The sequence below is a fragment of the Nestor notabilis genome, unplaced genomic scaffold, assembly GCF_000696875.1.
Source record: "Nestor notabilis isolate BGI_N333 unplaced genomic scaffold, ASM69687v1 scaffold30038, whole genome shotgun sequence".
In the NCBI taxonomy this organism is placed as follows: Eukaryota; Metazoa; Chordata; class Aves; order Psittaciformes; family Psittacidae; genus Nestor; species Nestor notabilis.
The window spans coordinates 1-11,220 of NW_009939181.1; the positions used below are offsets into that span (position 1 = coordinate 1).

The window sequence follows — 11,220 nt, forward strand, 5'->3', positions numbered from 1 at the left end:
ATACATACATATATAAATATATATATATATAATTTAAAGTGAAATGACAGTGCTCACATTAGTAACTATCAAGTTCAAAAATGGAAACACATTAAGCCAAAGGGACGTTCCTTTCACAAGACATTCCTTAAGAGAGACCAAAGCAAAATGCTGTCTTACCTTTGGAGTTCTTCTTCTTTTTTGCTTTTGATGTAAGTTCATCCTGCAGTTCATCCACAAAGCTTTCATTTTGGCTGCCATCGTTTTGCACTCTCTCACCAGAGTGTTTACGCTTCCTGTCCAGACGTGGACATGGATGTTGGCCAATATCTTCTGCTGACTGGTCTTCCGCTTTTTCATATATAGAATGTCTCTCTAAATAACATTTCTCATTTGAGAGATCTTTTTCCTCTGGAGTTTCAAGAAAGTGACCTTGGTTGTTTTCTGTACTAGTAAAGTTACCTAAAAACAAAAAAACAAACACCACGACCTAATAAATACAAAACAATTCATTGTGAGCAAGCTATGCTCTCTGATCTCCTCAGAGTCATCTCCATCATGACTTATGTATGCCTCATGAGGTATGCAAATAAACACAAAACTGTACTTTGGAACAAGTCTCCGCTGGTCAGCCTAAGGCAGCGGTTTTCTCACCAGTTAAGTACAAAAACCCCATAAGCACAATACTTTCTGTTGTTTTTACATCCATTTAAGAAGTACAATATTCAAAATATCTGTATCCATAGAAACATCACAATATGCTATTTCAAATAAAGAAACATCTTTGGATATCAAAAGCACAGACCCTTTTCAGAAAGCAGCCTCGCCCCACAGAAACATGGTAAATAATGCAAACTCCACTTTGCAATGACTTTATTTTCAAAAATACCGTTTGATGATACTGAAGTATTAGTCTTTTGCTAATTCTTAATTCTTCCCTAACTTCTTGCACTGAACTGCAGAGTCTGACTTAAAAGCATTTGTCCCTTCTTCTGGAGATATAAATGGGATATGGAGCACACACACATGTACACGGGAATACCACCAAGAATAGCTGTGATATTTTGCAAAAAGCACTACTTGAGTCCAAGGTTATAAAAAGGTTCACTCACTTCAAGTAATCAGCCAGTCACTGTATATCACATGATCTCGGTCACCTCCTCTTAAAAAAGACCTCACTTTTTTCAGGCAATATTTCCAGCAGCAGCGAGCTATGAAAAGCTTACTAGAAACCAGTCTGACACATTAGCCACAAAAACACCCCATGTTGCCATGCCTGCCCTAACTTCAGCTTCCCCTCTCCAATACTGTTACCCCAAATTCAGAGACAGCTTAAGCAATTTTAAATGTGACACGTAATCATCACCTTGAATAAGTATTATTTTCCTGGGTTTAACCAAACTAGCCGAGGCACCGTTAGGCAGACACACAGTACAGACTGAAACACTGTTAATCAGCTTCCTATTCACAAGGCTCACAAACAAGTTGGTTTTCCCCCGTGTTTTAGCCCTCCTGGCTGACCAGTACTCTTTCTGCACATCTGCCGCTGTTTGACAAACTGTATGCTCTGTCCTCCTTCTGCATGGCTCACTGTCTCTTTTTGTCTTCCTCCTCCTTGCTCTTCCTCCTTCTCCCATTTCCCTTCTTGCAAACTCATCTGCTGGTTTCCTACCTGTACTGCTGACAGCTCAGTTTCCCCTCCCTGCCCATCCTTACTCAGCTTCCTCCCCTGTGCAACCTGGCCCTCAACTTCTGCTTTTCCCCCTCACCAAGGCAGATACGGATCCCCTCCAGCCCACTTTCCCCTCCAAGACCCACCACACCAGCATCCAAGCACTGACAGCCCCTGGATGCAACCCAACTCTATCCCACCCAACCTTGACAGCACCTTCCTACAGCTATACCAACACTTTCTGGTTTCGCAACTTGTCCTTGAAGTATCTGTTGTCAGCAATGGAAGGCTAGGAGCGGGAGAACTCTCATGAGATCATTCATCACCACAACTTGGAAATGGCTCCAAGGAGCACCTAGGGTTCTGAAGATGTTTGCAGGCACCCCACCATCATTTTTACGCTGCTTGGGAAGCTGCCTGCAGGGCTGCTTTATGAAACAGCAGAAGATATCTGGCCAAGAAAAATCAAAACAGAAGTAGACTTTTTCCAGGCGAGCGGGACGCTCGGGCCATTCTGCTGTTTGGCGATGCTCACCTCCACAAGGCCGTCTGGCCAACACCTGCTCCCTTCAAGACTTTAAAGTGCAGTTTGTCACACTTCCAGCCAGCAACACTTAACATGCTGCAGAAAACAGGTATCTCATCTTACTATGACTGTGCCTCTAAATCACCAGTGTCCTCCGGAACCAGAATGAATCTGGCAACACCCCATGCTTGCACATCTGGCACGAAGATGCTGCCCAACAGCTGTATCCTATAATCACACCAACAGCACCGGCAGTCCCGTTTCACACAGCATAAAACAAGCTGGACCAGCCACATTTTAAGTATCACTTTAGAAATTATTCTCTACAATTCCATTTTACATTTTTAATGCTGTCTGCTATTTTCCCCCTTTTCATAAGGAAATATAATACTTATATGGTCGGTTTCCCTAAACAGATGAGGTAAGGGCACTCTCTGCCACACTCCCACTGTTTATAGTGTTTGTGTCTCCAGCAATACCAGCAGCTACACACCATGGTTCATGTTAAGAGTCACTAGATCGGGACAGCTTTCCTGCTCCTAACCCTGTCTAGCCTGAAAAAAGGCAGGCACATCCTGACCAATTCCCAGAGAAGCTTTTGCAGGGTCAGAGGAAGTAGCAGGCTGGGGGGGTGGGAGGGTTGACAGTCTTAATCTTTGGGGCTCACAGGAAACAGCAAGCTAATTCCAGCCTGCCACCACTGAAAGCAAACCGCTGCAGATTAATTCCTTCTCTATCTGCAAGAGGCCTCAGCACAAGGATGCCAAGCGCTGCTCACTCAGACCGTCCATGCTAATGAATCAAAAGGAGGGAAAAGACATTTGCTGAACCCTCATGAACAGCCTGTCACTGTCAGTATTTCTCCGGGGCTCCACGTGCTGGGGAGAGCAGCAGACACCTATTGAAGCTTATCCAAAAAGCCGTCGCTGCCAGCAGCTCTGCAACACCTTTGCCTCCGCTCTCTGGCCACAACCAAGGGAGACCCCTGAAGCAACGAGAGCTACATCTTCTTGGCTGCCAAGCGAGAAATCCCTCTCGAGGACTGCCCGCTGCACACGCGTCTCCCAAATCCATCCCCCTAGATGCGGTTAAGGCCATCAGAGCAGCGACATCTCTGCACGTTAATCCGGGTTGTGTAATCATCCTGTACTGGCACAGGAGGACAGCGAAGCCGTGGAGCCGCGCAGGACGCGTCCTTGCCTGGCTGCTCCGTTGCCGATGCTCCCCGCCTCTTCCACAGCCGGATTTTCACCACGGAAGAACAAAGGTCAGTCGCTGCTCGGGACACAGCATAACCCACAGGCTGTCAGGCTCCCTACGCAGCTTGTAAAGACACATTGCATGCCCAGAGGTTTTTCCCCTTGGCAGAGCAGTGGCCGCCTACGGGGCGCAGGCTCTATTAATATTTTACCACCAGATTCCACTCTGTCCTCAAACTGTTTTGCAAGCAACCCAGATCAGACGCAATGTCTCCCCAAATTAAGATATAAATGTCAACATGAGGCAAAGCAACATAAGCATATCGTGCAAGCCCAACAAGGGCAGGGAGAATTTATTTGCTTTTGTTCCCCCCTGCCATGTATCTACAACATCCTTTTCTCCACGCCAGGAAGAAAACAACAACAAAATACTTGGGAGTTTTCATATCATCATTATTCAAACAGTGACGAGGTAGCCAGAAACACAGGATAAATGCTGAGTTCTCATAGCAACACACCTCGATGAGTAAGGAGATTAAACTCTTAAATGTGTTCCTTCCTCAAGCCTCCAGCATTTGCCAGTGTCACACCAGCTGTGAGAACCAGCACCAACAACTCAAACCATTTCTCACTGTCCTACCAGTCTAGAAACAAGGAAGAATTAAAAAAGATGCTTCTTCACATATGATTTCTGCCTGAAGCAGCATCTCCTCCTTAGTGCATGGGCTACATGAGGAACAGTTACACACACGCATAAACACACTACCAACAAAAAAAACTTTCCTTTGTTTTTCCACCTTCCTGTTGCTGTCAGCTGCTTGAGACCAGGCCCTCCCATGCGATGCTAACAAGGAAACACATCTTAGTGTTTAGACTGCAATTCTTTTTTTCAAATAACATGGCAGCTAAAAACAGTCTTTCCTCTTCCCTGGAGCAACCTCTCACTGCGCTCACTTATAGAGGCACCCTTTATTCATCCAAGGATGATAATGACTATCCAAATGCTAAAACCCAGTATTCAGCATGAAGATCATAACAGCAAGAAATTCCGTGAAGTCACCTTCAGCATCCAATTCTGAGGACTCCGTGGGGCAGAGGGAACCCAGACAAGTTCATTTTTCCCTCCACGTACCGCTGCCTGGGATCTTTCCACGTTTCTTTCCTGCTGCCCAAGCCTAGCACACTGCACAAACAAGCAACCGCCATTCTCCCTGCACTGGCTTTTGTTTCTCCCCCTTTTTTTTTTCGCACTATGTCCTGCAGCAGGAAGGTAATAACTGACCAGGGCAAAGGACATGTTTACTGTCTCCATCTTTCATTTGTTCAGGTATACACAGAGCCTGGATTGAAAAGCAGGGGATTACCATGCAAAGGGACACCAGCGTGCTGCTCTGACGCTGAAGACCAGCTCTAAAGGCTTTGGCACATTACACCATTTACTTTCACACACAGAAACTGGTTTAACTTTTTCCCCATGACCTCACGCCTTTAGATGAGGCTTTCAACAGATCAGGTTTTATTTTTCCCAGCTCAGATTTAAATGGGCAGTGTCTTCCTCTTGGAAAATTAGATAAACAGGTAAAATCACACTTCCCGATCAAGAAATTCACAGCTTGCAGAATTTATTCAATCTTTCACACTCGTGTATGATTTTCAATACCGCTACAAGAGCTTTGTTATGAACCAACATGCGATCATCACATGCCCGTATTGACGCGCGTGTCCATGCCAATAGCTTAAATCACTTGATCTCTGAACAATCCTATGACTCATGACATATGCATCCCATAATTTATCATGTTTGTGCTATGGAAATGCACCAGAGCAGCATTGCCTCAGCAACATTTACGAGTCACCTTGGCAACAAAGCAGCTTCACGGCTGCTCTCAGAACACCCGGCAAAACCTAAACGAGATGGGAGACAATTAAAGCACTTCTACTCTACTCCTTGGCTTTAATTGCTCATTAATTAGCTAACATGGCTACCTCCCTTAAATTGGGCCTTTTTAAGAAAACAAAAACTGGAAAAAATAAAAAAAAAGAACAAAACCCCATCTTTTTACGCTTCTCCAGAAGGCACGACGGAGCTTAAAGAAGACTCTCAGTACAGCAAAGCCACGCACCGCCAAGTCAGAGGAAAAGTTTAAAGAATCTGATACGGTGCCTTCATTTACTTCCCAAAAAAGTCCATCCATACATAAGCTGTACAGCTAGGAAAAGGAGCAGGTCCCAGAGCAAGCTGAAAAAAGGAGTTCCCATCCCATCAGATGCCTCTGTAAGCATCACCTGCCTGCTATTTAGCCTTTTGTTGTTGTTGTTGTCATTGCAATCGTAGATTTAGAGGAGCCAAGGGGGTGAGCAGATGCTAGGGCCCAATGGGCTCCTGCACTCCACACCAAGGCAGCAGCAAAGAACCCCACAAGCCGGTTCCCTGCTAAAATCACTGCTTTGGTTGTGGTTTTCCTCTTCGCCACCAACACCAGGCAGGTGAAGTGCTCATGCCCAACAGCTCGCCGGTTTTGCTCCTATATCTCCCGCTCACACACGTAAAGGCACGCTGCTTTGATTTTAGACAGCACTGGATGAACACTACATAAAACGAGGTGAAACATCTTTTCAGCAGCAAGATCACTTGCAGGACGCAAAAAGGAAAATGGAAGAGGTTGCAAACACTCAGCTAGTTCCCGTTCAAGAGCTTTAAAGCCAAATGCACCGACAGTGTGATGAGAAATTGGAGGGAAAGGGAAAGCAAGAGGTAAATAGCCCTGGCTCTCGCTAGTGAATAACGAAGGGAAGAGCAGGCAGAACACACCACCCCTTTGCTAGTTGCATGGTGAGAGATGCATCACAACCACTGACGGCTCAAGCCCCACCAGAGCCCAAGCCACTACACTAGCGGCATTCAAGAAGTGTGAAACTCGGCTTCCTGATTTATCAGCTGCTGTCCCAAGGGACAGGAGGGGAACCGACACAATAAAAAACTTACTGAGAGCTGAGTCTGTACTGGTAAGTATTTGCTGCTGTACAGGCAGGCATACAGAGGATGAGCTCCCTCAGCAGAACACATCTGCACCTTTAGGAGTTCAGACCTTCCGCTCAACTCTGAAAGAGCCTGTTAAGTCAGAGCCAATTAGTAGAGGAGAGGAACGTACTAACGTAAGACTGAACATACTTTCCCTGCTTCCAACAGTTACTTAATAATCTCAAACCCACTTTAGCCAGCAGATTCAAGTGCTGCAGACCTCACTAAATGATGAATTCAATGACCCACCATAGCCAGCCTTTTGCAAGGATGGGAAGGAGCTTTTTCAGCAAAACACAATGCTCTAGTGCTCTTCCTCCCCAAAGTCCTGCTAAGCAGACTTTCCCTCCCCTCCCTGCACTGATCCCTACCCCACAGACCACCATTCCCCTCTCATCCCCTGGACCCTTCTTGCCCAGCAGCCAGAACAAGCTGGCAGGACCCCAATGCTCTGCTGCTCTTTATGCTTTCCAGTATACTCAGGGTGAGATTTAACACAGGACATCACCAGGGCACCCTGAGCCCTCTGGGGAGCAAGGGAAGCTGCAAGGGGGAAAACTGGGGCAGCGTCCTGGTGAGCTTTAGCCTTTAGCACAGGAACAGCACCTGTGCCTTTCTCCCAAAATCCACCTCAGTACCGCTTAGAGAAGGGAAAGCCTGCTTGGCTTCCAGGAGCTTAGCCTGCCTCTCCCCACCCTGGTACTTCCTCTACTTCCACAGTTAAAACTTGCCCTTTCTATTTTGCCAGGCTGATTTTTGTTGAGGCTATTATTTCAGTGACAGCAATACCACAGTAACTTGATTTAGGTGAATAACCAAGCAAGTATGACTAACCAGCATGCTTTCTGCCAAAAGCATTAACCAAAGACCAGAACGATAATTCAAAGTTATTAAATTGCCTGAACAAAATTTTCTACTAGCCCTACTCATGAATTTCCACCTACAGAAGAACACACACAACCACCACTTTACACATGCACATACAAACACACAATGAAGTCTGCAGTGTTTCCTCCTGTTTTGCAATACTTTCACCATAGTTGGGGTGTTTTTTTCTCTGAGTTGTTCAAAACAACGTAGTGGCAGAAGGAACTGATCGATTCCTTGGTTATATAGGTAAAAGAAAAAAATGGGAAATTGATGGAAGCCACATGCTAACTAAAAGCTTTTTTTTTTTAAAAAAAAAAAAAAAAAAAAGCTGTTTTTCTCGCATACAGTAAAAAAAAAAATAAAAAAAAATTCCTTAATACCATTTTTTTTCTTGAAGTTTCTCTTACTTTTAGGACACTGTCACTAGCATGTATTTTCCATAGTCCTCCAACACCTTGCCACAGAGTGGAGGGAGCAGCCAGCCCCGTGTGAATTTTGCAGCCACCCACAAGCCCATGAGGACCTGCTGCACACCCCCACAGCCACTGCAGCAAGAAGTCACCCAGACAAAACAGTTTCTCATCATCTGGAGTTTTAAAGCCAGCTTTTATGGGTGACAGCCTGGTAGATCACGTCCTTTCCTGCTCTCCACCATCTTCAGTCCCCCACCTTTGCTTTGCCTGAATGCTACAATACTGGCATCTCCCAGCACTACAATCCAGCAATTTCAGGAAGCTGAATTCTTCCTTGCCTCTCTCTCTTCCCCACTTCCTTTCTGCATTTAAAATATAACCTTGGACCTTTGCCTTCCCTGGTTGATGTGGTACCCCATCCACAATTAAGGACAGTCTCCTCAAGGCGTAAATTTCAGCGACAGTTAACTATCTCCTGAAAAGCAGGTACAATTGGAACCAGTAACTTGCAGATCCCAAAAGAAGCACAGAGAGCCCCCAGCCATGGCAGCTCCATACCTGCAGAGCCTGAAGTCAGTGACTTTAACCAGCAACACCCCAAGAACACAAAGATCACGCTGCCCGCGCGGCTTTGCCACAAGCTGCCATGGCATAAAGACACATGTACGCGCTTCAGAAAGCCATCTAAATTCGCTTACATCTGTCATTGTCATTTTGGTCAGCAATGGCATCTTCCAGAGAGACAGGCTTTGGCTTCTTTTCACTGTTTCCTTTCAAGTTTTCCCAGTCTGCCTGGCTGAATCTGCAGACCTCTGAGTCTTTGGTAGCTGTTTGGCCTTCTCTCTCTTTCATCTCCAACTCTGAGAAGCGCATCATTGCACGCTAGAAAGAGAATTGATATGAAAAAAAAGTCTTGCGATAAAAGCGACTTCATTTGCCTTACCTTATATGAAAGCATTTCCAAAGAATAATCGGCTCAAAACCAAGCTTTCAGATAGATAGCTAGGGTAGGAGCTTAACACACCTGACTTGTAAAACAATGTTCTAGCATCTATATGCAAATAACCACACAATTCTTTCATATATAAGTATATATATATAAAAGATATATATAAATGTATACTGTATATAAAACAAAAAACATTCCATTTTGGAGGTAAAAAGAGACAAAAACAAAAAGAAAAGAAAAAGAAAATAAAAACAACACAAAACCGTACAATGAATAAAGACAACTATGGCCCACAAACTTCCCTTTGTGTATTCGGAAATGAAATTTAACTCAAAGGTTTATGTAAGAGTCTAGTAATAAAAATTTGAAGAACTGACCTCACAGTAAGCAGCAGGTAGACATAAAATACTGTCCTCTTGTAATCCTTCCATCTATGTAATTAAAATGGGCACTCAATGGATCATTTAGATAATTTCATCCATTTTTATAAGCATAAACCAATTCTTTTCTTAACAATGCAAAACAATTTGGCTTAACTCATCCCTTCATTTAAAGTAAAATACCTTAAGGATATTCCTATACACTATCTGTCATCCCTCAGCATCAACCTCAGTACCGCTCCTACTCTTCCCTATGTAATTAAAATGGGCACTCAATGGATCATTTAGATAATTTCATCCATTTTTATAAGCATAAACCAATTCTTTTCTTAACAATGCAAAACAATTTGGCTTAACTCATCCCTTCATTTAAAGTAAAATACCTTAAGGATATTCCTATACACTATCTGTCATCCCTCAGCATCAACCTCAGTACCGCTCCTACTCTTCCCTACAATGGCTGCAACTCCTCTCCATCAAGCGGCACGTTTGGCATGCTAATCACAACTTCTGGGTACGCTTTGCTAGCTGGCACTACAGGCCAGCTGAGAAATTACAGCCATCGCAAGCGCCACGGTAACATGCATGCCTGTCCGACTCCCCTCCGTAACTGCACAAACATTTCACACGTACATTAACATTTTTACCAGATCTTAGTAAAAGCCCTTTAAAGCTTACTAACGCGTACATAGGTAAAAACCATACATTCTATTATTTATATTGTCTCGCTCTCATTAACAAGCTTACTTTGCTATTTAAAAACGTTTTTCTGGCGAGCACACCCTGACAAAAACACCTCCTGATTTCCCCACCTGCGTTGCTTCTCTCAACTTTAAAACTTGACTGCGACTTGCCATACAGAAATAACGACACAAAGCGCGGCAGTCATTGGACCGCGCGGACTCACCTGCAACGCCCGCTGCTCCCGGCTGAGCTGGCTGGAGTCCGCGTACAGCTCGGTCGTCACACACTTGAATCGATCACCTACGTAACCGGCAGAGTTCGCGATCCTCTTGGCCAACTTTGACGGCTTGGGTTTCAGTATTTTGCCGTCGGCAGATTCTGCATCGTCGGCTCCATCTTTGGTATAGGTCTGGTTGGTGTCAATACTTGGTGCTGCTGTCCCCATGCTGAATGGCTTCGCGTCCTCCTGCACCTTGCCAAAAGCCAGAGCTGGAGCATCACTCTCATGAGCGCCTTCCAAGTAAGTGGGCAAAGGCTGGACTGCCACTCTCTCCTTAGGCTGGCTGACAGATAAATCTTCTTTCCTTAAGCTGAACACTGACGAACTCTGGGCTTGCTTGAAATTATAGGTTTCGTGAAGATCATTATTTCTTCCAAACTCCTCTCTCATTACAATAAAATCTCTGTGCTGAGACGCCTGCTCTACCTTGTGCTTTGTAGGGTCATTAGCCTGATTACTGCTTTCCGCAGCAAAGCTGGCTTTCGTTACGTTTGCTTCACTTTTAGCCTCTTGCTCGTCTCGCAGAAGATCCGGGAAAAGGTGTTTGTCACTTTTGGATGAGTTTTTACTGTGGCCAGAGCTCTGGTGCAATTTCACACTCTTGTCACTGGGTACTTCAAAATGCATCTTCCCACCGCTCTCCAGGAGCTCTGGCAACCGGCATCGCAGAGCCGGGTCCTCGTAGCGGACCCTCTCATGAGACCGTGACCTCCTTTCCACCTTCTCCTCCTTATTGATCTCCAAAGCTGAATGCTGCAGCAGCATGGGGTGCACCATGCCCATACCCAGCGCGTCTTGGTAGGTCATGAACTCCCCTCGACCCGCCGGCAGGCTGTAGGGAAGGCCGGGTTTGGGAGCCAGGTGGCCAGGATAGAGGCTGCCATTGGGCAGCAAGACAGGGTGAGGATATACGTGTCCTTTCCCATGGAGGGACAGAGGGCTGATGGCTATTCCCTCTGGCACCGGGTATGGGAGGTAACTCCTGGGGTAGGGCAGCGGTGGGGAGCGAAACGCTTCATTAGGAGGCAGGAAGATGGGGCTGGAGGCCAGGGCAGTCTCGCTTGTCTTGAAGTTGGCTTCCTGGCTGCAGGATTTGGCCACCTTACTGCTGTGTTTCGCAGGGGTGGCGACAGGCTGCCCGACATGCTGTATAACCGATGCGGTGCTCTCCGCAGAGCTCCTGGCCGTCTTGGTGCAATCCATGTTGGGATTGGGAGCTGGCGACGCTGACGCTGGCCGTCCCCCC

General features: G+C 45.7%; 1 protein-coding gene across 1 annotated transcript in view; it reads right to left on the minus strand.

Moving 5' to 3' along the window:
* Positions 1-159: 159 nt before the first annotated feature.
* LOC104409759 (BCL-6 corepressor-like) overlaps positions 160-11,220 on the minus strand; it is a gene marked incomplete at its 3' end in the record, with an annotated part of 15,150 nt that continues 4,089 nt past the window's right edge. Inside the window, exons 4-7 of the mRNA XM_010019721.1 lie at positions 9,918-11,215; positions 9,008-9,061; positions 8,380-8,563; positions 160-441 (exon numbers count right to left, since the gene is read on the minus strand). Of these exons, the coding sequence (XP_010018023.1) occupies positions 160-441; positions 8,380-8,563; positions 9,008-9,061; positions 9,918-11,215 (1,818 nt within the window). The remainder of the gene's footprint in view (positions 442-8,379; positions 8,564-9,007; positions 9,062-9,917; positions 11,216-11,220) is intronic.